Source organism: Gobio gobio, assembly GCF_949357685.1.
Source record: "Gobio gobio genome assembly, chromosome: 25".
NCBI lineage: Eukaryota > Metazoa > Chordata > Actinopteri > Cypriniformes > Gobionidae > Gobio > Gobio gobio.
Window position 1 is genome coordinate 18,912,731 of NC_137121.1, and position 26,123 is coordinate 18,938,853.

Consider the following 26,123-nt stretch of genomic DNA (forward strand, 5'->3'; position numbering starts at 1 on the left):
AACCCTTGGCTGGCCCGCCGTCGAGAGTAGTGAGGGGGGAGGAGTCACTCGGCCGGTTTCTGGCAGAAAAAGGTGCCGTCCACGACCTCGTGAGCTCCTCATGCACCTCCGGGAAGAAAGGTGTCGGGGCGGGACGCTGAGAACCAGCGCGACCCACCCCGAGGAACCAATCGTCCAACCTAGAGGGCTCGGGACACGGTGGAGGGTTCCACTCGAGCCCAACCCTTTCGGCGGCCCGGGCAAGCATAGCAGCCATCTCAGGGTCCGGGGCAGCCGTTGCCACTCTCCCAGAGGGAGGAAGTACAGCTGACCCTTCATCCTCCGAGGACTGAAACTCCCCCTCCGATGCAGCGATCGACATCTGTTCGTCCGCTGGAGCTCCAAAAGTCACCACTGGTCTCCCGTGGGAGGGTCCAGCGGGTTCCTTTGGAGGCTCTACCGGCTGCGGAGCAGAGGGAATAGGGGCCTGCGGAGATTGACTCGGCGGGTTTGCCCTAAACGTGATCCTCAGATCACCCTGGCCATCCAAAGAAGCAGGTCCGCCCGGGTTAGGGGCAGCCCTGGTTCGTGGGATGGGTAAGGGGACTCCCCCAGCCCGGAGGTAGGAGAGTCTCGATCTTAGCTCCGCGATAGTCATGTTCCCGCAGTGGGAACATGAACTATCCACAAACGCCGCCTCAGCGTGCTGTGTGCCCAAACACGTGAGACAGCGATTGTGACCGTCAGCAGGGGACAGGGAACGACCGCATCCAGAAACGCACGGGTGGTAAGACATCCTGAAAAGGACGGCACGTCACCCGTGAACTCTTTTTGTGAGGAAACGCTCTTGTGCTGAAGCACTCAGGGGGAAACGCGACAGCGCACGGGATTGTTGTGCAGCCCGTGCCTGTACTCAGCAGGAAAACGCCCAACCAGACCAACAGATTTTGCTGTTGCTGTTAAAACAGCAGTTTTTCTCTGCTTGCAGAGGCAGCCGATGAGTCAGCGCGGATCCCACTGAAATGTGCCGTCTCTCCAACACGCGTTTCCTGGATTCTCCGGTTCTTTCGTCTCTCTTGCTTGATAGCAGCGAAAATACTCGACTGTGAAGAAGAGTGAGTCCTTCATATGCCTGTGTGGCTCCGAAGTGAATGACAGCGTGCATTCGCTCTCGCTTCCTGTTTATACCCGCGGCGCGGGGCGGAGCGCGAGATGCAAATCTCGCACGCCAATTGTTCATTGGCCGGTTCTAGATAGCTCGAAGCTGATAGGGGCTCCCAGAAGTGATCCCAATTCGTCGGTACGTCCGACGTACGTCGAACGTGACCGACTGAATGGGAATCCCATTTTAAGGGGGATATAGACATTTGATGTGTAAAGCGAACTGTTTTTCATAGTATATAAATGTTATGTTATAAAACAGTTTATCTAATATTTCTGTTCAACTTAATTTACAGGTAACATACATTACATTACAAATAAATACACTACAAATAAGTACTGAGTAATATTAATGAACTACATGTACTTACTATAGAGTTAGGATTTGGTTTATGGTTAGTTTGTAATTATGCATTATTTACTGTTATTACTATAGTAGCGACGTGCAACTAATTCACCTTAAAATAAAGTGTTAGCAATATTTCTCATAAAAACAACAGAAAACATTTACAAATGTGTGCATCTAATGCTGTTAAAAAGTAACGGGACACCAAATTGTACCATATTAGTGGAATGTGCTTTATAAATGCATTTTGGCTTCTTTTAATGTAGAAATCAAGTGAAGACATCAATGCAATACTTACATCTGTGTTGTTTGGCTGACAGGCAATAAGGGAAGAAAAGATGAGAAGGAAAAGTTTAAGTCATTCAGATAGTTTTTTGTAGGTTTGTGTGTGTTGCACCAGATTACAAAGAACAAGAAAAGAGCCCTTGTGTGAAAGGGGGTGGTGGTGATTGAAAGGTTCTAGGTTTAAACCCCAGAGGGGACAATAAGTCATGTGGTGAGTCGCAATGGATAAAAAGTGTTTGCTAAGTAGCAAGCATCTTGATAAATTGCTCGGAGGCCTGCAGACGTGAGCATGTACATGTACGCTTAGAAATCTCCAGTGACAAACACTATTTGCTCATTCGTCAGTGTAAGGCAGACAGGAACTGATACACACCATTAACCAAAGACCTTCAGGACAACAACATCTCATATTTCTAGATTGTTTTGTTATTTGCAGTCTACCTTTAAATTCACATTCGCAGTTCACACCTTTATGCATTTATTCTATTCATATTTTTGTATTTGTGTATCATATATACATTTTAAAATGTTTAAAATATGTAGATGAATTCATATTAATATGAACATAATATGTAATATCAATATTATTTATGATGTTTCTTTAATATTAATATTTTGATAACACTTTACAATAAGGTCCCATTAGTTAATGCATTAACTAAAAATAACTAACAACAAACTATTTGTTTGTTACAGTAGTAATTATTCTTTTTTAATGTTAGTTATTAAAAATACAGCTGTTCATTAATAGTTCATGATAGCCCAGGTCCATTAAATAATATTAACAGATTCAACTTTTGATTTTAATAATGAATTTAGTATGTTGAAATTAACATTAACTAAGATTAATATATGCTTTAGAATATTTTTTTACTGTTAGTTCAAGTTAACTAATGTACTTAAATAATGGAACTAAAAGTGTTACCAATATTTTTATTAATACTTTTGAGGTCAAACTCACTTGTTTGGCAATTGAAAAAAACACTCTTTCCAACAGGTCCAGGGATGCTTGCATTCCAATAGCTGCACATGGAAGAAACAAGGGGATAATCAGAAAAGAAAACATTCAGTAGGAATAGATTAGGTATTTTACACATATTGCATTCATATTTCTAGAGAATTACAAGAAGAAGAAGAAAAATGGGGGGTAAAAAAAAAAATCCAGAAATATTTACAATATGTTTTTTACATAATTTCAAGGATCTTTAAAAATAAATTTAAATAGACTGCATTCAGCATTTCTAGTCAATTAAATATTTTAGAGCTGATCATAAGACAAATAAATAATTTGCCTAAATATTTTACTATTATCTTATTAATTTCCATGATTTTTCCAGCCCTGGAAATCTTCATTTTAAAATTCCCAGATATTTATAGGCTTTCCATGAGCTCAAGAACCCTGCATTCATGTTTTCCTGGAAAACATTTGTTGATGCTCTATATCACACGATTAATCCTCATATGTGCAACATCATAAGCTACAGGGAAAAAAATGAAGAGGCTCCCATTTCTAAGCTGTATCAGCTGATGTTTTTTTTCTCTTCGGCCCCCTCCTCAGTCCATCTATCTCTCTCTCTGTCTCTCTCTCTCTCTCTCTCCGGCACAGACTGTTCTAATGTTAGTCCTCCTGATGTGACCCGCGCTCATACACATATTGGACTTTGCACACTGTGAGGAACAACTGCACGTTCCTCCTGTTTCTTTCATTTTCTGTTGATTTGCTCACTCTGCCTTGATAGCAATTATGAGGACCCATAGATGAGCACTACATAAAGGTATGTTTCTTATCTGATTTGCTTTAAGTATAAGTGCAATCATAATAATTTCTCACTGATTAGTTTAAACGAGCATTGGTCATTGTTTATGTTCATTCAGCATTTAAGACTTTGTTGCACTGAATAAATGCTTTCTTTCTAAGAGTTTTTAGTATAACTTAAGTTCAAACCATGTAATTCTAAGCTTTTTTTCTTCTAGGGTTTCTATTCTAGATCTATAGAACAACCCGGTTTAATCAGATATAAAATATAATTGCATTTTTAACAGATTTCATACAATTTTATGTATTACAAGAAGTGCATGCACTATTTGATCCTCTTTTCACTGATAAAGCGGATGTCAATCCCAGCTCTGATTTATTATCTAATGGTGTGGACAGTTTAATCCGTGATAGTTTAATGCAACAAATGTGATGGGCAAAATGAAATAAGAACAAGTAACCTCAAATGCATCGTTTTTCACTTGGCTTTATGCTCTTACAACAAGCAATGGGCCTCTGGGCTGCTTTTATACAAAGTCCTCTCTTTCACTTTCCTTCTGAAGGCTCAGATCCATTTCAGGTCTGCCTCATGTTCAGCCTTCACAGGGCAATCATTTTACATTTTAATTTTAGTCAGCTTATTAGTACCATCATAAATTAATCTGTACCAGCTGAGCATGCACCATATGACCCATGATAATCCTAAAATATCTTCTTCTAAGGGTATTTGTTACCATTACTGCAATAATTACAGCAATTCCAGACAATTTCCAGGTGGATTCATCATGATGGAGAAGGACGGCATTCATTTGGAGTAGACTAGCGGATGTTACTGTTACAACAGCACTACAGACCAGGATGAACATTATAAGTAAGATCCTCGACTTATTATAAGTATTCTCAACCTTCTCAACTCTTACAGTTTCCAAACCCTCTCTCTTTTCTTGTAGTTTCCTCAAGTTTGATGACCCTTCTGAGCCTGTGTGGAACATCAGCAAATTGTCCATCGGTCTGTTCCTGCAATGTGAACCAAACAGACTGCAGTGACCTCAACCAACTGGCTTCCTTGGACTCCATCCTGGACCAGCTTCCCTTCAACACCAGCTACCTCAACCTCTCAAAAAACAACTTCACCATTGTGGAACCTGGGAGCTTTTCCAACCTCAGTGGCCTGCTATATCTAGACCTCTCCAGAAACCTTCTCTCCACCATCAACCCTGGGTGTTTTTCCAATTTCAGCGGCCTGCTACATATAGACCTCTCCAGAAACCTTCTCTCTAGACTTTTTCCTTCTAGCTTCTCCCAGCTGAATAACCTGGAGTTCCTGGATATCTCGGAAAACCTCCTTGTGAGGCTCCCCGTCAACCTGTTCTCTGATCTCGGCAGCCTAAGAGAGCTGGTTCTAAGAGACAACAGGCTTAAGGAACTGAACCCAGACCAGTTCAAAGGCCTGACTGAGCTTAGGCGTCTGGATCTTTCCTTAAACAGTCTCATCTCCATGCCCACACACCTACTGGATGGGCTCCAGAACCTAGGGTGGCTCTCGCTTGTGGGCAACCAGCTGAGAACCCTGCAGCAGACTTCACTTGAGCCAGCGACTGCTCTACGGCACCTTCTGCTCGACAGAAACCCCTGGAATTGCAACTGCAACTTAATCCCTCTCAAGCACTGGCTGGAATGGATTGTATATACAGGTGAGTGAGGTCATTTATCATAGCTGGGAATTAGTGATGCATAATATATTGGTACCATATCAGTTATTGGCAGATTTAGAGAGATCTCAAGTCACAATGGAACAGAAGAAGCAACCGATCATTTGTTCCGTATTTTGATATATCCCAGACAGCAACATATTGTCGCCCAGATCCGGCCCACATCTGGTATGAGTGAAATCCACATGTACCAGATGTGGCCGATACTATGTTGCTATCTGGGATCAGAGTAAAACGGATTATTGAAAAAGAAAAAATATATAGGGTGGGGACGTAGTTCTATGCATCGGTTGTTGATTGGAAGGAGGCGGATCTGAATGCCCGCTTGCAGCTGATGGTAAAAAATGTGTGGAGTTTAAGTGAACTAGCACTGTGTCTACACCGGACGCGACCACAACAGCTAGAAGCTGTCTACACGGGACGCGACAAAGTGACCGTTGCTTCCTATGAGAAGTATCGCGAGTGCTTGTGGTACGTCATAAATAGAACGAGACATCAATTTACTGTCGTGGGTTTTGTCATGTCACATCGCACTGCGCCGCATCCAGTGTAGACAACATCACTGATTATGATGGGTTATATTGTCTTTTGTTGCGTCGCATCGCGCTGCTCGAATTCAGTGTAGACACGGTGTAAGCCCTTGTCCACACTAAGACGTTTATGTTTGAAAACACATCCTTTTCTCTCCGTTTTGGCCTTCCGTTTTTATTAACGATAACAAGCTTTTTAAAAGTGCTCTCGAAAGTGGATACATTTTCAACATATCGTTTTCGCGTTGTAGTGTGGATTGTGAAGACGGAGGTATTCGAAAATGATAACGTATGTTTAGTCATGTGATGCATATTGGACCGATGGATATTCATGTTTATACCGGAATTGTGCTTGTTATGTGCTATTCACTTCACACTGTTGCTAAAGGTGTTATTTTGCACACTCTTCATATCACAGTCCTGCAAAGATAGAAAATTCTCGCAATTGCTGTCCTGCGGCAAAGCAGTTGCTTTTAGACCAAATATATTATCGTGACTGAGGGCAACCTGGACGCACGCGTCAGTGAATAGTGAGATATTTTGCTAAATAAAATTATCCTGCCAGAAGAATCGCCTAATAATAACTTTATAATGTCTTGTTCCTTCTGTATCATCTCAGCTCGCTTTTATGAGGGTTCAAACATGCGCATCTTAGCGTTTTCTGACGTTTCAGTGTGGACGAGAAACTTTTGGGAAAACGCTAGTGTGGACGGAGAGCGTTTTAAAACAAAAACGCAATTTTCAAATGTATCCGGATAAATTTAGACGTTGCCTAAATGATTGGAGAAGTCCATCATACATCAGCAGAGAGAAATTTTGTTTTCAGGTCGAGTTTTGACATTATGAGGTTAAAAAAAGAAAGAAAGGGGGGAAAAGAAAGAAACATATGCATGGATAAAACATTTACAATAAGATCAGTAACAGGCAAATAGAAAATATAATACATTTTCATTTCATGCTGACTTTGTTCATGCTATTTTTCTATATATTTCCATTTAGAGTACCATCATCTGATGCTTGTTTAAAGTTCGTCTTTAAAAACACTAAAAACTTATAGTAATAACACTGTTAAATGTAATCTTAAGCAAATCTCAAAATTAATATTCATTTTTACAATATAAATTATGTTGTGATGTCTAAATTTACTTGTAGTATTTAAAACTAATGATTTAATTTTTTTTACTGTTTATTTTTAATGTATTTATTTTAGACAAAAAATATTGAATTTATTATTGGCCATTTATTGCTATGTGTGTGTGTGTGTGTGTACATGTGTACATAAATTACAAATGATTATTCATCATTTATTTTTTTTATATTCAATTAAATTTTTTAGACTAAATAAAGTTTATAGTTAAAATTATTAGGGACTCATTAGTTATCAGTGCATGAAAATATTTCTCAGCTTACCGGTATTGGTCCTAATTTTCGTATATTTAATAAAATCCATATTTAAAAAATTTAAAAGGTTTAAAATGCATTTAAACATCTGCATATGTTAATTTATATTTTCAAATTATTTTATATTTTATTCAATATACTTTCTCTCGATTCTTTCTTTTTTGTCATTTCATAGGTGGCCATGTAGACTCCGCCAACTGCTCCTTTCCTTCTAATTTGCATGGTAAGGATCTTCGCAGTGTCCCTATGGAGATGTTCAGACACTGTTACCCCCTCTATCTCGAGACCAGGAACCCATCTGCTGCCGAGGGCCACCAGGTGCCAGCCGGGTCAGCAGGAGACTGCATGCGCCAGCGCTACCGCCCTGTGAGTGTGAGGCGAGCGACCGCTACAGTGGTGGTAGCAGGGGTGGTGTGCGGCGTGGTGTGCGTGCTGATGGTGGTAACGGCCACCTACGGCTGCATCTATGCAATGCTGGTCGCTAATGAACAGCAGCTGATGCATGGGAACAGCCAGCAGCAACAGCCGTTGATGGAGGAAAAGGAACCAGAGCAAGATGAAAAAGAGGATCTGATGCCGACTATCGGAAAGGAAGCAGAAGCCACCGAGTGCGTAGGGTGGATGGCATTTTCTCCAGAAGTGTGTGTTTAAAGCACATAAGGACCTCTGGGTTTTTTATTGGAGCTTTTTTTAATCATTGATGTACAATTAGTATATAGGTGTTTAGTTTGGGAGGGAGAGTTTATAGCTCAATTTATATCATTATAGCTCCTACTAATTGATTTAAAAAGACTCAAAAAGACAAAATATATAACAACTCATAGGCCCTGTTTACACCTGGTATTAAAGGTGTACAATCTTCTTTTAGACGAACACAATCAAAGTTCTAATAAAAACTTACAAAGAAAGTGTAATGTCTATCGCAGTTCAAAACGTTCACGCTATGTCCCACATCATTCGTTGCGCTTTTTTCATAAGTTGAATACAGAAGGCAGTCTGGCGGAAGCTAGATATTTTACTTTATAAAGTTTTAAATATGGATATTTTTCTTAAACAAATGCATCGCTTCACTTCAGAAGGCCTTTATTAACCCCCTGGAGCCATGTGGATTACTTTTATAATGGATGGATGCACTTTTTTGGGCTTCAAACTTTGGGCTCCCATTCACTGCCATTATAATGTTTGGATTAGATGGGACATTTTTTTTATATAACTCAGATTGTATTCCTCTGAAAGAAGAATGTCATATACACCTAGGATGGCATGAGGGTGAGTAAATCATAGGGTATTTTTCATTTTTGGGTGAACTATCCCTTTAAGTCGATTGGATCACAAGTAGAAGACGCTAAACACGTGTACATGGGGTCTAAAACGTTTTGAGCTTGTCCACTTTCGACCACTTCCATTGTGACGTTCGAACAACCCCTGTCTACTGAACTAATGCGTAAACATTATGGGAAGCATGCTAGCCAGACGGGATTTAAACTTTGTCGGGTGAAGACCCAAGTTTGGTTTGAAAACGAAAATTTTTCCAAGCACAATGTTCTTTCACCATTCCGGATTTTTAACACAAACTCACCGCTTTTGACGTGGTCTTAGCTATCAGAGCAGAAACAAAAGCAGCTTGCTCTCCGTATGTTTTCCTGTCATCTCCGGTCGCGTTCATATGTAAATTGCGTGACCTTATTTCGTCCATTAGATTAAAAGATCTGAAAAGGCCCATATATTTACCCACCCATAGACCCTACCCTCGAAGAAATCATGACAAAAGTGGTCAAAAGAGAAAAGAAGAGACGGATTAAAATACCAGGTGTAAATGGGAATGTGTAAAACATTAAGTTTACATTTTATGTGGTGCGAGAAAGTCACATAAATGCAAAATCTGACCTGATGGTTTGAATTGATTTTCAAACCACATATGAATGTAGCTCAAAACAGGTTTATATAATTGCATTTGTCATTTTTTGCTGTTCACACTTGCTAAATCTGATCGGATTTCAATCGGATATGCACAAACATTGAATTTGTATTTACAGTCTGAATTAAGCTTAAAGGTATCAAATGAAGGAAAATTTCGAAGCAATGTTGAATATGATTTCATGTAATCTTTTATATTTTCCTATGAATTCTCCTAACAAACCAACTCTGTGTATGATTTCTTATGGTTGCTATCAATCACGTTAATTAGTATATTGAATAGTTTATTTTTCTAAAATTTAGAAACAGACAATATTTTAAATGTGTTTGTCAATGTGCAATTTGCAAGTACAGTATACATATATTAAGGTACATATATTAAAATTCTGGTCGATTATTATGATAGTCAAATAAATAAACTGATCATTGTATTATTAAAATTATATATGAATTCATCAAAATAAATGGAAAATTACACACTAAAATCAATCATTTTAAATGCTTTAAAGTGATTACATTGTGACGACACAAATGACCATTATTATAATGTACAATATGAAAATGGATATTTATTTTGAAATGTGTTTTTAAAGATTAACTTTAGTGAGCATTAGATGCCGACTAAGGTAATCGAAATGTAAAAATAGGTGAAATGCATGATTAAATTTGATATAAATATCGTCCAAACAGAATTCAAATATGGTCTCACATTTTTGGACTCCATTTTTTTTATAATTAATGGTGCTAAATGGTCACAAAATTATATGTTGAATGTAAAATCAGATTTCAGAATTCAAACAATGGCAGATATATACGTATCTTACCTCCAGCAATAGCTGTTCTTTTCCCTTCGGTCACTGTCACAGATGTTACCGCCACAAAAGTGTTCCTGCCTGTTGACATAGGATATTGTCATAGCATACTGAAGCTCATGCAACAAATGTAAACTTTGACTTTGCTATTATAAGTCCATTTAATAATCAGTATTTAAGCACCTTTGTTTATATCATCATGCGGGACATAGAAGAAGAATTGACCCGGTTTGTTCTCGGCTGCCAGGCGATACCAAATGGGAAAGTGATCCACTGTGAAGAGGTTCTCTTTGTCCACACGGGTCAAGAACTTCCTGTGAGGTCAAAGTATCAGAAGGTTTGGGGAAAGACCAAAATCTCTTTGTATGTTTTCTAAAAAAAATACTGTTTCAATAACATATTTCAAATGAGAAATAAAATCTGACAACGGTATCATAAATGTTTTTTCTTTATCTCAAATCATACAAAAATGTTGTTTTATCTGGTCCAACAACGATCAATGTTAAATGACTAACACACACACCACATGTTGTGTTTTCATGTTTTATGGGGACTTTCCATAGACACAATGATTTTTATACTGTACAAACTCTATATTCTATCCCCTAACCCTAAACATCAAAGAAAACCTTATGCGTTTTTATATTTTCAAAAAACATCACTTAGTATGATTTATAAGCTGTTTTCCTCATGGGAACCAAAAAATGTCTCCACAAGGACAAAGACATTGGATATTGCTATCTTTGTGGGGACATTTTGTCTCCATAATGTAGGGTTTAGCAGGCCACACACACACATACATACATATTTCATTGCTACTTAGTAATGTAAGCAACTGAGGAGTTTACAATATCTCACTCACTTTCCCACTCGCTTCTCACTTCCTGCATATCTGCTCACACGCATGAGCCCAGAGCGGGTTCCAAGGAAAGCCGACTCCATGCCTTCATCTACGCTATAGGGAGATAAAAGCAAAAAGAGAAGGACAATAAACAGTTTTTTCAAAATGACGGAGGGTTTTTATAGGACACACAGAAAAGTCTGGCTTTGTGTTGGTGCCTAATGCACAACATACACAGATTAAATAAAGCCTCTTACCCGGGGCTGTTTAGCATTAGCGCTGTCCAGTAGGCCTCCAGTGGTGCTGTTACCACTGCATCAAAAAGAACTTGCTGCAGCAGTATCTCGTCACCTATTACAATTCAAACCTTTACTTAAACAATACTGGATGGTATTTTTAACTGCTTGCATGTTACACATGTAAAATAGCTGAAAACACTAGCCAAATTAGCCATGGTATAATCAACAGGCAAAAAGCAGGGGATGAGCAGAACTTCATGTGGGCCTGTATGAAGCTAACAATAAGGTAAAGCTGAAAATGAGGTAAAATACAGCTGAGGAAAACTCACACTCCAAGTCAGGCTCTTTCCCAGTCAGGTATCGGATCACAGCCTGGAGCTGAGTGAGCTTACGATGGTGTGGGTCAATATCTGTCTCGCAATACGTCCTAAGTGGGTAAAACAACTTGAACTTAGCAAAAAACATGACTAAATTTGTAGGTTTTTAGGGACCTGTTGTTGACAGCAGTGTTGGGGAAAGTTACTTTTAAAAGTAATGCATTACAATATTACATTTTTCCATAAAAAAGTAACTATTTGCGTTACTTTTCTAAAGAAAGTAATGCGTTACATTACTTTTGCGTTACTTTTTCTCACCTGGGCTGGGCTTGCTTTGTTTGTTTTTTAATAACGACAAAAAAAAATCTATTTTTGGCAAACGTAAAGGCCCTTTAACACCAAAAGTGAAATTAATAAACCTCAGGCTGAAGGAAATGCAAATTTACGCCTATATAGTGGAGGGCACAGTTTAAAAAAAAATAGCCGTTCTGCCATTCTGGATTGAAGAAGAATAGAATGCAGGAGAATAAAGTTATTTACTTACTTCAGCAATAAAATAAAGATTAAATACAAATGTGATGTTTATCTAAAGTCATTTTTACTTATAGTATGATTGAAGTGGCTCATCGAAGGTCAGCAGCAAATACATACATTGGTTAATAAAGTGAGATTAAATACATAAATTATATTTGAGTAATTTAACATATTTAATTATTGACAGTTTGCGTAATATTCTGAGATTGCATTTCACTGTTTTTAATCATCATGTTCACACAGCATGAACAGCGCCTCTGCACTTACTCCTGATTTCTCTCGACATGTGGACAGCTGTCAGTCAATAAAAATGGAAAAACAAAGTAACTTGCGTTACTTATTTGAAAAAGTAACTAAAAGTATTTTGTTGTAAATTTAAAAGTAATGCATTACTTTACTGGTTACATGAAAAAGAATTCTAATTATGTAACTGAAGTTACTTGTAATGCGTTACCCCCAACACTGCCTAATAGTGTTCAGAAGAAAAAATTCTGTCTGATATGTTTTTAGATTTTTGCTTTAACTCAACAGTACTTACCATTCATCTGCTATAGAGAGGTCTGGCTGCTGAAGGTCGTGAAGACCTAAAGAAAGGAGAAATTGTTAGCAGCTTCACTGTGTGTTTTTTATTACATTTATTAAATAAATGTTTATTCAACTTTGGGCACCTTATATTTTTTATTATTTGCTACTTTTTAAATGCCTTTTAGGTATTGTTGATTTACCCTTGTCCCATACCCAGACTTTCAATCTTAAATTAAGAAAATCCATCATCAAAATATAAATTATTTAATTTTAAAACTGTGATTATCTAAAAGAAACATAAAGATAAACATATAGATTTCCATATTTATTATGTGAAAATGATCTTTAAAAATGATATACATTTTTAAAATAAATTACAACTGTTCCTCATATTTACTACCGTTCAAAAGTTTGGGGTGGGTACGATTTTTTTTTTTTTTTTTTTGAAAGGAGTCTCTTATGCTCACAAAGGCTGCATTTATTTGATCCAAAATGCATTCAAACAGCAATATTGTGAAATATTATTACAATTTAAAATATTTGTATTTACATTTTTGTTAATATAAATGTAATTTATTCTTGTGATGGCAAAGCTGAATTTTCAGCAGCATTTTTTATAAATATTAGGTTTAAAAGAACAGCAATTTTTTGAAAAAGAAATCTTTTGTAACATTATAATTGTCTTTACTCTCACTTTTGCTCAATGTGTACATGCTGAATAAAAGTATTCATTTCTTTCACAAATAAAAAAAAAACCTTACTGACCCCAAACTTTTGAACGGTATTTTGAGTTTACCATTAATCATACTGTAAACTCACCCTCCTCTACGGAAACATTCCCAAAGAACATGTACTGTCCGTGACCTCTCGTAAGCACCATCCCAAAGCTGAAACCACATGAGAAACAAGCATCATATGAAGGTTAACTGTTACTCAAATATGTGTTTTATAATAATATTTTTCATGTACAGTAAATATGAAGGGAATATTATGAGAATGTGAGAAGCATATCAAACCTAAATGGAGTTTCATTGATGGTTGTGTAGAAATAATCATTTTTGAGGAATAAAGGCCTTTTCTGGGGGATAAATGGAAAAATATATAGGTTATTAGGTTAATAGGTTATTGCACAATATAACATATATATATATATATATATATATATATATATATATATATATATATATATATATATATATATATATATATATATATATATATATATATATATATATATATATATATATATATATATATATATATATATATATATATATATATATATATATAGCAAAACCACAAGCATCCAACGATCCAATCAATTCCCGATGGACAAAATGAAGTCCCACCCTACATTTTTTCTTGTTTGCGAAAGCCATTTCACTCAGATATACATCACAATAGGAAAGAAAAGACTATCACAACTTACATTTCATGCGTACTTTAAATGTACATGTTCTTGACAGGACTCATAAAATTCACCCAAAAGAATGAGTTAAAGTAATTTAACATTATAAATTGCTCACCCCTTTATCCACAGCTGTTCTCACATCTAAAGCCAGAGTACCAGTTTCTCCCTTCACCATGGATGTTCTCAACTGCACAGACAGGGCAGGGCATCATAAAGACTTCGATGAGCCTTAAAACAGTGAGGATACTTACAAGAAGTTAGTGCATGTATTTGGAAAACTCACAATGTCCTCAGTGTCCTCCCACTCTGCCTCTGACAGATCCACACTGTTGTAGTTAGGCTTGGGTTTCAACTTCTTCCCATCACTGTACTGTTACAAAAACATACAGACATAGCAAGAGGGATTACAAATCAATATACAGTATACATCAGTTCATAGTATTTGGGTCTAGAGGAGCAGATGTTTGAGTGATTGAGACAGTAAGAGGATTCAGAGGGACTCACCAGTGGTCTTAAATCAGGATGTGCCAGGATGTATCCATTGTTTGTGATGAGGAAGGCGTAACCATGTGCTCCAAGCTAAAAGACATCACTCATTAGCATCCAGACTCATATTTATGCAAAAAAAAAAAAAAAAAATCAGCATTTGCAGCTATGCTCATTGAAATGTCTAAAATAAAACGCAACCAAAGTTATGGGTCTGATCAGTCTGAACATCTTGAAATATTTATGTGCAGTCACAATTTTCTAATTTACCAAAAAAGAAGCTAAATTGATATGTGATAATGTGAAATTATGTTTTCAATTACATATTATTTAAATTGTAAAATATGTATAAAACATGGAAGCATTTGTAGTACCGCCTTTCATCCAAGCTGATTTAAATAGATAAAAAATATTGCAGTATTATTTTAAATCATCGTGAATAATGAGAATCACACACAAACTCATTTACCGCCGCTTCATTATATATATATATATATACAGTAGAGATCAAAATTAGAGAACAACATACACTTTCCTAAATTTCAAGGTCACTGCTTTGTCCTATTTGAAGTTATCCTAAAAGGAGCAGAAGGGCAGACTTTCCAATTTGGCAAGATGGCAAGCCACTCTAAGGTGACTGAAACCCTGCGACATTCTAAATCTGTAATTTCTAGAATATTGAAGCTTTACAAAGACATTAATTCATTCAAGTACCCCAAAAAGGCTGGTCGTTCATGTAAGACCAATGCACGAGAGGACAGGAGAACGCGGAGACTTTCAATGGGGAATCGGTTCAACACAGCAGCTGGAATTGCTCGCCAGTTCAGAGCTGAACAAAGTAAGGATCTGTCTTGGCAAAACATTTATCTGGGTCTGATGGGAAACATTATGTTCTGCGTCAAACTCGGGAAAGATTGAACCCAAAGTGCGTAAAGAAGTCAATGAAAGGTGGAGGAGTTAGTGTCATGGTTTGGGGGATGTTTTCTGCAGCAGGAGTTGGGCCTATTATACAGTTACATGGCAGGGTGAATGCAAATGTTTATCAGAACCTCCTTCTGCAACATGTGGTTCCTTCACTGCGAGTCTCTCCCAATCAGCCCACAATTAAAGACAATGCCCTCTGTCACACTGCAAAACGGGTAAAGCAGTTCCTTGAGCTGAGAACATTGAAATAATGAAATGGCCACCCCAGAGTCCTGATCTAAACACGATTGAAAATCCTTGGCGACAAAGTTATGGCTAAGAAACCCACTACAGTTACAGAACTGTGGAAGAGTCTGGAATAAGAGTGGACCAAGATCACACCAGAGCAGTGTTGAGGTCTTTAAAGCAAGGGCCTCTACACTTCCTACTCATTTTTGACTGCTGTAATCCTCAAATTTTTGTTTAGTTTTTTGTGCTGCAATGATTATTGTTCTCTAAATTTGATGAACTGTGTTTTCCACAAAATAAAGGTTTTTGTTGAAGTACCTTGGTATTTTGTAAAACATGCTAGCAGAACAATGGTATACCCACAGCTAATCTTCCTTCGAATTTCAAGCAATGAATGTTAACAGTATTTCTGGAAAAAAAAATCAAGTGTTTCTAAATTTTTCTCTAAATTTGATCTCCACTATATATATATATTCTCTCTTTGGATGGACATGTTCGATATTTAGTTCCAATTAACAGCTTGTCACCACTAATATTTCACTGAAATCACAAATAGTATCTGTGGTAATTTATTTTATTTTATTTTTAATTATTAAAAATAAGCTTCAAACCTTCTAACTCTAAACTTCAAACCCTATATCGCTTTCTTGTACCTTATATCGCGGGGCAAGTTTCATAACTTCCAGCAGAGGGACATCAGTTCCCACCACTCCCAGCAGAATGCCATGAGAGAGCGTTTCTTTCTTCTTACTGAAAACTGGCATAGCCACAGACGTCATGAGCAGGAGACTGTGAGCCTTGCTTTTGAACAGCTATGGGAGAGATTTGAGAAAAAGCAATCTTACACTCTGAAGACCAAACATTCAGAATGCTGAAGCACACAGTTAAAATCAACATGAAATCAAAATGACCCCTATATACCATCCAAATGCACATTCCTAATATTATATTATCATGCCCATTTTTCATGATTAAAACAATTCCAAAGGAATAAAATAAAGCCTCACCCTTGTTTCACAATACGTCACATTACAGATGGGTTGCAAACGAGATTTCATATTGATTTTAATAGTGAAAGCTCTATCATGCCCTGAAAAATGTGATTAATGATGATAAACAGTAGGGGGCGTTCTAAAACAAGAAGTCCTGGTATGCTGACCTCTTAACAACTAAATTATACTCTGAGCACAGGCTAAATATCTAAAGTCTTCTATTTATACATGCTAAAATACAGTGATGTCTATAAGAGTTACCTCCTTAGTGTTAGGAAGCTGTGTGATGATGGCGATGAATGGGAAAGAATCACATTAGTACAGTGATATATGAGGATAAGGATGACACGAAACAGTATTAGCACACGTTTGGGTCAAACTGCACAACAAAATCACACTGAAATGCCTTGAAATGAGAGAATTGGGAATTTATGTGAATTCTGTATTACCAAATTCCCTGGTGTTTTTCTGAATGGTATAATCATGTACTCACAACACTGTCCATATATGCCTCGGTCCAGATTATGTCATGGTCATGGTTGATGACCATTGGTCGACTCAAAACATGAAGATACTCCATGACGTTCTCCTGTACGTCAGCAAGTGTCGATACGTGAGTATAATATCCTGTAAATATCAAATGTGCGTATAAGAGTTTTGCATATTTTCCAGTTGGAATAAGAGCTTAATGAACGTGCAGCACAAAAGGAGATTTTTTTTTAACTATGAACCATCCACTACTAAATTATAATGAATGGAGAATGAGCTTTCAAGCTTCCAAAAAGACACAAAGCATGATCAAATGCTCATGCACTATATTTCAAGTTTACTGAAGTTGCATTATATTAAGCCATTACTCAATAAAAATCTTCACCAGAATCTAAATGAATCTTTTTTTTTAATGAATCGGTTGATCCAGTTCACAAGAATCATCTGATCTGAATGGTGCATCAAAGAATCCGTTAATGAATCATTCATTGATGGAAATTTGATTAGCGATCTGACCTAATTGATACATCAATAAATCATATTGATCTGTTTCTCGAGTTCAACTCACTGACCATGATATGCAAGTGATTTTGAAAATTATACTTTTATAATGCTTTTGTGTCCTTTTTTGATTCTCAAACATTTCAATCTTGTGTTCTACAGAAGCAAAAAAGTCTTTCGGAATCACATGTGGGAGAGTAAATGATAAATTTTTACTTTTTGGCTGACTACATACCCTTATTGTTGCAGGCAATCCATTTGACGTTTTCTGAGAAGGTCATATCTCTGCCAATAAGGTAAGTAAAAACCCGTACCTGAAACCATTACATTTTACTGTAGTTTCCTTTGGTAAAATATCCATACATTGTCACACCAAGACATTTTGCTAGAAGGTTCTCCAACAATTTAACAGAGCAGTATGCAGATTTTATAGATGCTGTACGTCATATGTTATAGCCTCCGTTCCCTGTAGAGTGAGCAGATTGTGTGTTACCTTCCTGTCAGGCCAGTTGAACTCTTCAAACACTGACTGGAAATCTTCCATGGCTCCGTCTGTGATCAGCATAATTGCTTGGTTACATAGGCTGCCCTGACCATTTGCTCTGGCCTAGGAGACAGGAAGAGTAACATGGAGGACGTGCAGAGGGTTGGCACCGTATGTACAGTTTTGTATATTTTGTGTGAACGTGAATGATACTGACGTCAGCGAGGATGCGGAAAGACTCCTTCATGGCTTTTTTTACTTTAGCCTCCCCCTTTACGTGGAGTTCATCCACAAGCAGCTTGAAATGCTGAAAGGAGAGATGGGATGGGGGAAAAAGTGAGGACAAAACTGAAAAATGATGAAGATTTTACTCTTTCACACGTTCCCCTATGTGTTTAGTTATTGTTAACTAAAACGAAAGCTAAAACTAAAACTATTACAAATTGTTTTTGTTAACTGAAGTAAAGCTGAAATAATATATAAATATTAGATCATTTGATAAACAGAAAGAAATAAAAAAAACTTTAAATTGAAGTACTAAAATGATTGAAACTTAAAAGGATTAAAATAAATTCAATATGAAAAGAAATATTTTAAAAATAATAAAAATGGAGAAACAACTAAAACTTAACCGAAAATTAAATCAAAATTAAATCAAATTATTTTAAATAAAAATGATTGCTAAAATTCAATTCAAAATATTAATAAATACTATAATAGTAAATAACTAATACTACAACAACACTGTGCTAGACAGCAATGGGATTAAACAGTAGACTGAAAAATTAAGACTTTTCCCAATAAAAATAGGTACTGAAAAGAAATATTGTTTTATAATTTATTTATCAAATCTTATTGCTGACTTCTTTTAAAACATAATCTTTACAACTTGCATGCCTTTTTGCCCAGATAATAACTGCCCAGTGGCAATAAAAGGGTTCAGACATTGTTCTCAATCTCTTTTTCTTGTAATTTTTTAAAATTCAATTACCCAAAAATGGGACAAAACTTAGGATCAGGATCATCTGAGCAGGTGGGACAGGGTTCTCTTGTGCTGCTGTCTTTCACAGTATTTCTTAGAGGATCTGTGTCAGCACCTTGAGCAGATGCAGAGTGACTTAGACCTGGAATATCATTACGAGCTCTGCTGACCTATCAACCCGTATTAAGTCCCAATCTGTGACTGCACAGACCTGTCCAACTGCCCTACACAATTTACATGATCCTTTTTTGTAGATACAGTATTTAGAGATGTGTAATAGTAGAATAAGTTGTATTATAAAACAAACAATATGGCCATTTTGTGCACTCAGGGGCCTTTGAATTGTTTTCATTTGAGGCCTTTTCTCAGCACACACTTATAATTTGATTAATTAATCAGCTTATCATGTAATTAATTCAATTAAAATGATTTTTTAAATCAATTCATGGCATTATCAATAATGTAAATACAGTATCTGGCTTATTTCAACTGCATGTATGAAATTTGATTACTAGAGTGATCCAAAGGATGAAACATGCTACCTACAGTAATTTCACTATCCGATCGCACTATAATTCTGTATCCAACCATAATTCCAGAGATTAGAGTACGTCCCTACTTGCTCTCTGATACATAACAAGCAAAAGAGCTGCACATTAGATCAAATCATGCACTCGCTAGCCTATCACATGACTAAAAGCAACAGCAGAACGAGGATGAGCCTAGTTTCCCAGCTACAGCCTAGCGTTCCTGAAAAGAAGCATGATTTGTCTCAGTGATTGCTAAAAAGAATTTAGTAAGGGTGTGAATATTCAATTCTGTGAAGCAAGTAATTTTTCAAAATAGTCTTAGATGTTTTTTATATCTAAATAAGTGTTGTCAAATCGATTAATCGCGATTAATCACATTCAAAATATAAGTTTGTGTTTACATAAAATATATGTGTGTGTACTGTAGTTATTATGTATATATAAATACACACTCATGCATGTATATATTTAAGAAATATTTGCATGTATATATACTTATATAATATAAAATATTATTATAAAATAATACAAATATTTTATATATAAATATAAAAAATCTTAAATATATACATGAATTAGTGTGTATTTATATAAACATAATAACTATACAGAGTACACACACATATATGTAAACACAAACTTTTATTTTGGATGTGATTAATCGCGATTAATCAATTTGACAGCACTAATATTTAAAATATTGTATAAACTGCAGTGCAGTTTATATAAAACATTTTTTTCATTTTTTATTTTATATTCTCAAATAAATGAAACATTTTTACACCAGCCTGAACTTTCGACATAGGCTCAACCAACGGGATGAGTTTGGGAGTGGGACTGGTTTTAAAACTAATGCATGGCTGATGGAGGGAGTGTTTAGATTTTATTGAAATGAGTCATTACTTTTGCAAATATGTTTGGTGAAAAATTACACTTTAACATTATATAAATTAACTTACATAAATTAAGTCTTAAAACAGTTCAAAATAAAATTGCACAATACCTAAATAATATTTAATAAAATGTAAACATGTGAACAAATCTAAAATAAATGATAAAGATAGTAAATGAAACATATTTATTTAAATTACAGGCAAGAAAAAAAGAACGTGTAACTATGCGTACAAGGCATACGTGAGTGCATATGAGGGAATGGTAGGGTGCCAGTATCCTGCCGTGTCGATTGGAGTCATTGGCTTAGTTCCTTAGGCTCAAGTGAAGTGGATAATCGACTTACCTCGCGGTTGTCCAAGTCTGCCTGCACCAACGTTCCCTTAAAACAGGGCTCCACGTAGCGGACATAATCAGTGTACTAAGGAAAGGATGCGCAACATTTTACAATGCTGAGAAAGTGAGAAAGTGGTGCTAAATGGAAAGCAAATTGTGCTCTTACTGCAATAACATTGACAAAGTCATTTTCCCCCAGCGTGTCCAGGATAGTGTTGATGGTGTGTTTGGCAATAGTCATTTTCAGACCCTTCATGCTTCCGCTGACATCAACCACAATGATGATGTCCTTAGGAGAGGTTGCAGCTTGGATATACCTGCGACACAGAGAGAGGATTTTCTTAGAAGATGGCCCAGGACACCTCTAGATCAGTGTATGGAGGGCAATGCTAAATTATTTATAGTAATATTGACTGATAAGTTATTATAAAGTATCCAATTTATAGGTCAAGGACTGGGCATTACATCAAACATTCCAAAATATAAAATTAAGCAACATTGTGGAAATTGCAAAAATTTAATGCTTTTTCTATTGGACTGATATGATTAAAATAAATACAGGAGGATTACGAGTATGAGGGCATTATGATACAGGTTTTTATGATTTAAACGTGTTTGAGTTAGTACGTTTGAATCAATTGCCTGAATAAGTTCACTGACGTAAAATGTATTTAGCATCATCACTCAACAATGTTCATAGATGTATATACATTTTTGTATAAAAAATATATGATTAATTAATTTATAAAAATATTATATAATTTTAATCTTGTGTTTCCTTTGTGAAAAAAACATGGATAATATGCACTTTCTACTGTTTTACTTCAATATTAAACACTTTGTTACTAAAACAGTATTTGGTTACACTTTATTTTAAGGTGTCATTGTTACAGTGTAATTATATATTTAAGTACTGAGTAATAATAATTAACTACATGCACTTACTATAGGGTTAGGGTAGGATTAGGGTTTAGTTGCATGTAATTATGCATAATTTACTGTTATTAATATGGAAAATACATGTAACATGAAAAAGGACATTGTAAAATAAAGTGTTACCCAATACTTTTTACATACAAACATTTTCTTTAGTTTAACATCATCATATCTCATCTCATCATCATTCATCTCTTTGGCAAAAATGGCTTGGTTGAAATGATGGTTCACAAAAAAACAAATCAGCATTTAAGCCATTTCAGTGCAAACACATAAATATCCAAATGTACTGTATATCAAGGCTGAAAAATACAGATACTGTATCGTTTTCTCTGTCCTATATAGAGCTAGACAGTCTACAAAGTAGAGAAAAGGTAACAAGAATGATGTGAATCCAATTCTGTCTTGTTTCAAAATGGCAGTGTCTTTGTACTGTTGTGTTTATTCAGATTCATTGCAATCACTTGCCTTTGTATAAACAGTCACATATGGAGCCTGTGTCAGTCCTACTAACCTGGCTGTTGAGCTGCTAACCACTTAAGAATGAGATTAAAGTCTTTCAGTGGTATCAGGGCCTAACTGGCTGTGCTACCATAGACACAAGCAGACATTTGGGTGGCATCCACACAGATAATCCTGCGGTGCACTCTGGGTCAGGAAAAGACCTTGCTGAATACAAGTCAACTGGCATAAATTTCATTTCATATGAATGAATCAACCTCACTTTATTGCCAAGCACTTTGACATTCAGGAGGACAAATTGGACAATGTATGCTATTTGGGTTTTAGGTCAAATTTGGACTTTGTCTCACCAGTTTCTGTTTCTGCAGTCAAAAGCAACAACGCCATTAGGATCAGGGGTCCATTTGATTCCTAAAAGGTTCAAAGACAAGCAAAACAAAATATGTTTTACATTAATAATGCAATTTTTTCAACTTTTGAAGTTGTACTGATCAATACGAAACAATGTTCCTGAAAGCAGAATTGACCAAACCTGGATAGAGTCTGAAGAAGCCTGTTGAGCTGCCAAAATATTGCCAAGTGAGCGTGGGATCCTTCTGGAAATTACTGATGAAGATGTCATTCAAGGCCTCTGACATGTACACTCCATTAAGAATGTCTGGATCTGCAAATAAACACGGCTGATATTAGTTGTAGATGTTTAAATGTTGCATTTGCACAAAATAGGGGGGGGGGGGGGTCTAATTTTATTTCATGCATTCAGACTTATTTACACTGTCAAAGAGTTGGATTCTCATTCTAAACATGACCAAAAAAAAAAAAAAAAAAAAAAAAAAAGCATTTCTGTGCCAAATACACTCCTTCAGGATTCAAACAAGCTACTGAAAGTTTTTTTCGAGTATGGCCCTGTATGAGGTCATAAAGGACGAAATTCCTTGTATGGGCACTTCTCCCGAGAGTAAGAGAACGCCCATCAACGAGCTTCGCTTCGGGTTACTGTCATTTTGTTTTTAGACCACGAAATCAACAATGTCACTAAAGAAGTGAGAGTTTTTTGGTTGTGAGGGAAAGAGAACCTTGTTCAGCTTCCCAAATAACCCAGCGTTAAGAACGGAGTTCTGCAAGTGTGTTTGTTTGTTCCCGGTCATGAGTCGAAACCGCATGCGGTGAGTGAAACTGCATCAAATGTCTGTTTTATTGGCAATCGGCGCGTAAGTGCATATAATGTTAACAACATGAACATATAGTGAATCGAAAATGATCCAGGGATAATGCCATGATGTATTTCATGTGTGTGTGTGTGCATGTGCTCGTGTCTTTTTAGCTCCGCCCACTGCACGCCACCACAAGCTTGGCTGTTTTCGAAAAGAATCGGTACAGCGTATCTGTCTTTTATAAATATGATAAAACTAAAGGCTAACTGCATATCTTCGGACATATGAAGGATGCAGTACTACTCTATAGGTACTCAAGATTAACATGAGATTGGCAGAAACTGTGTGTGTTATGTATCCTTTAAATTCCGTTTACACCATTCAGAATATAAATGCAACTCTTGTATATAGAGTTAAGCGCTCAAATCAAAGCAATCTTCATCCAGTGAAGTTTTATACAATATACTGACTTATAAAGCCCTCAAAAATTTCAATTGAAAATCAAAAGTTAATTCAACTTCATTGACTAAATAGTGTTTAAATCAAAGAGATTCTCATTATTGCTATCATACCTTTGTTGTACACATTAGTTGGAACTTGGATGTCGCTCATTAAAGTGTTGACTGATAGCTTGTTGAAATGTTCATTCTCCTCCAATGGAAATTCACCTCCAAGGTCAATGAAATTTCCCTCTTCATCCATAGTATTCACCAATAACGAATTAAAGTAGTCAAACTGATAGAAAAATACAGCAGAAAAATCACCATGGCAATATTTGCATTTAAATGTAATATTTGATATATTTATGAGATAAATACATGTACTGTTTATATAATACTTTTTTTAATATATTTATTTAAATTATTTAAATTGAATAAGTGACGTTTATGGAATCATTTTACAATCAGTTTTAAATACCAAATTATCTTGATGATTTTTTACCTGTAAAGATGCATTATACTCATGATACAGGTCGGCATCCTCAGCTGTGTCTGCGAGCCTCTGAGGACAAAGAGAACAGCATCGTTTTGATTCATTCTTATGAGTTAAAACCAAAGCTCCTCATTAAACACCAGAAACTATAAATCAGAGTCTTAAAAATGAGGATTAATCTCAATAATGTAAAAAAATGAGCACCATACACTGACCTTCATAGACTTCATCTTGCTGCCAAGCATTCTCTCGATTTCCTCTGAAAAGTCCAGCACTAATCGAGCTCCATCCATGTCCTCTATTCTGATGATGGATTCGACATCTTTGAGTTTCTGGACAAACAGAGAGAATAGTTTCAGCATTTTGATTTTTTTAAATTGAGGAATATATGCAATGGTTCTCATGATTGAACATGCAAAAGAATAAGGCAGTAAGAAACAGTCATTATAATTAGTTCCTTTATTTTACTGACTATTATTAGTATGACAAAAAAAAAAGTGACTTTTCATTGATATTACCTTTTGTAATAAAGCAGCTCCTGAATATTTTGATGCAATGGCATTGATTTGCTCTGAAATGGTGATGGCCCATTTTTGAACCCTAGAGATAAAAAAATAAAATAAAATAAAAATGAATCAGTGTGATGTTATCAAGTGCTATTGAATTGAGTGTTTACCCAGCTAAGAAAAATATATTCTAAGAATGTTTTGCTAACGTTCCCATTAAGTTATGAAAAGGTTCTGAATGTTTCCTGAATGCTCAAAATGTTTTTTCTTGGTTATATAAAGGTTAAGGGTGAAAATATTATTTGGACATTATTTTTGAATAATATATAAATATTCTGAAACTTTGTTCAACTTTGAGAGAGAGAAAGTTAGCTAAAGTTCTGTGAACGTTCCCTGTTTTATTTTGATGAAATTACCCGTGTAAACTTAAAATTATTAAACAAATGACTACATTTGCTTTGATCAACCGCCCATCTGCCGGTCTATAAATATACATAATTGTCTTAGTTTGCAGGTGGCCCATAATCACTTGATAGGATTCCAAGTAATCTATTGATCTCTGACCATTGACACTGCAGACTTGACACTGCAGACACTGCAGAATGCAGACTTTGCAGATACTGTTTGAAAGCCAATCCAAACACAAACATTAAAAGAACATGTGAGGTCACTGCATATTGTATAAAGTCAACAAATATACAGTCTACAATGAAACACCTCTTGTCATGCTTGATGTACAATACACAAAATGACAAATGAAGCATTGTGCTAATGTGGTTAGTCATATAAAGAGCCCTGTCATAAGAGTTGAGATTTTGGTCAGACTTAACGCCCATCGCTGAGTCGATCATCAGTCTTATGTTAAAGCCTCTCTGTTGACCTCAAGGAGTCTGGGATCATCATGGAGGCTAGGGAATTGTGTTAACAGCTTGGCAATGTTTTGGACACTGATACTATTACAGCGAGGGAAATTAAGGGGGAGTCAAAACAATCCAACCGATAAGGAAGCAGACATAAAGATTTTTTCCCCTGTATAAGCAAAATTTAGGAATAAAAATATAATACTGTACTAAATAATTTATTTTAAAAAATCTTACTGATCGGTAATATTATACTACCGTTCAAAAGTTTAGGATCAATATGGATTCAAAATTTAATTTAGCAAGGATACGCTGACAGTATAGAAAATGTATCACAAAAATATTAAGCAGCGCAAACCGTTTTCAACATTGATAATCTATGAAATGTTAAATGAGCAGTAAATCAGCATATTAGAATGATTTCTGAAGGATCACTGAAGTAATGATGCTGAAAATTCAGCTTTGCATCACAGGAATAAATTACTTTTTTAAATATTTTAAAATAGAAAACAGTTTTTTTAAATTATAATATTTCACCATCTTACTGTTCTTGGTAAACATAAGAGACTTCCATACTTTTGTAATATACATACTGTAATAATTATTAAAAAAAACATTATACAGTACAAAATAATTTATTTAAAAAAAATCGTACTGATCCCA

At 35.9% G+C, this 26,123-nt stretch overlaps 2 protein-coding genes across 9 annotated transcripts in view; one reads left to right on the forward strand and one right to left on the reverse strand.

The window, feature by feature from the left end:
- The window catches only part of cacna2d4b (calcium channel, voltage-dependent, alpha 2/delta subunit 4b), a 46,207-nt gene that overhangs the window by 17,576 nt on the left and 2,508 nt on the right, over positions 1 to 26,123 (reverse strand). For 2 of the 5 annotated variants that reach the window (XM_079810283.1, XM_079810285.1), the window contains exons 2-27: positions 24,613 to 24,694; positions 24,310 to 24,426; positions 24,104 to 24,163; positions 23,734 to 23,896; positions 22,540 to 22,671; positions 22,358 to 22,418; positions 20,776 to 20,926; positions 20,620 to 20,694; positions 18,088 to 18,177; positions 17,880 to 17,993; positions 17,622 to 17,700; positions 16,890 to 17,023; positions 16,658 to 16,675; positions 16,058 to 16,216; positions 14,271 to 14,345; positions 14,050 to 14,136; positions 13,882 to 13,953; positions 13,372 to 13,433; positions 13,175 to 13,242; positions 12,369 to 12,414; positions 11,309 to 11,406; positions 10,998 to 11,091; positions 10,762 to 10,854; positions 10,083 to 10,213; positions 9,912 to 9,980; positions 2,715 to 2,794 (exon numbers count right to left, since the gene is read on the reverse strand). In XM_079810283.1, coding sequence (XP_079666409.1) covers positions 2,715 to 2,794; positions 9,912 to 9,980; positions 10,083 to 10,213; positions 10,762 to 10,854; positions 10,998 to 11,091; positions 11,309 to 11,406; positions 12,369 to 12,414; positions 13,175 to 13,242; positions 13,372 to 13,433; positions 13,882 to 13,953; positions 14,050 to 14,136; positions 14,271 to 14,345; positions 16,058 to 16,216; positions 16,658 to 16,675; positions 16,890 to 17,023; positions 17,622 to 17,700; positions 17,880 to 17,993; positions 18,088 to 18,177; positions 20,620 to 20,694; positions 20,776 to 20,926; positions 22,358 to 22,418; positions 22,540 to 22,671; positions 23,734 to 23,896; positions 24,104 to 24,163; positions 24,310 to 24,426; positions 24,613 to 24,694 — 2,410 coding nt within the window. The remainder of the gene's footprint in view (positions 1 to 2,714; positions 2,795 to 9,911; positions 9,981 to 10,082; positions 10,214 to 10,761; positions 10,855 to 10,997; positions 11,092 to 11,308; positions 11,407 to 12,368; positions 12,415 to 13,174; positions 13,243 to 13,371; positions 13,434 to 13,881; positions 13,954 to 14,049; positions 14,137 to 14,270; positions 14,346 to 16,057; positions 16,217 to 16,657; positions 16,676 to 16,889; positions 17,024 to 17,621; positions 17,701 to 17,879; positions 17,994 to 18,087; positions 18,178 to 20,619; positions 20,695 to 20,775; positions 20,927 to 22,357; positions 22,419 to 22,539; positions 22,672 to 23,733; positions 23,897 to 24,103; positions 24,164 to 24,309; positions 24,427 to 24,612; positions 24,695 to 26,123) is intronic. The other 3 variants (XM_079810284.1, XM_079810286.1, XM_079810287.1) reach the window with 2 other exon arrangements.
- Positions 3,376 to 10,330, forward strand: lrtm2b (leucine-rich repeats and transmembrane domains 2b). Of its 4 annotated transcripts, none has more exons than XM_079810289.1 (4): positions 3,376 to 3,546; positions 4,302 to 4,398; positions 4,478 to 5,221; positions 7,346 to 10,330. In XM_079810289.1, exons 2-4 carry the CDS (start codon positions 4,386 to 4,388, stop codon positions 7,819 to 7,821), a joined length of 1,233 nt encoding a protein of 410 aa, XP_079666415.1. In that variant the 5' UTR covers positions 3,376 to 3,546; positions 4,302 to 4,385; the 3' UTR covers positions 7,822 to 10,330. The 4 variants fall into 4 exon arrangements, with proteins under 4 accessions (XP_079666415.1, XP_079666414.1, XP_079666417.1 ...); XM_079810288.1 differs by having other exon boundaries at positions 3,392 to 3,546; positions 4,282 to 4,398; XM_079810291.1 differs by having other exon boundaries at positions 3,392 to 3,546; positions 4,291 to 4,398.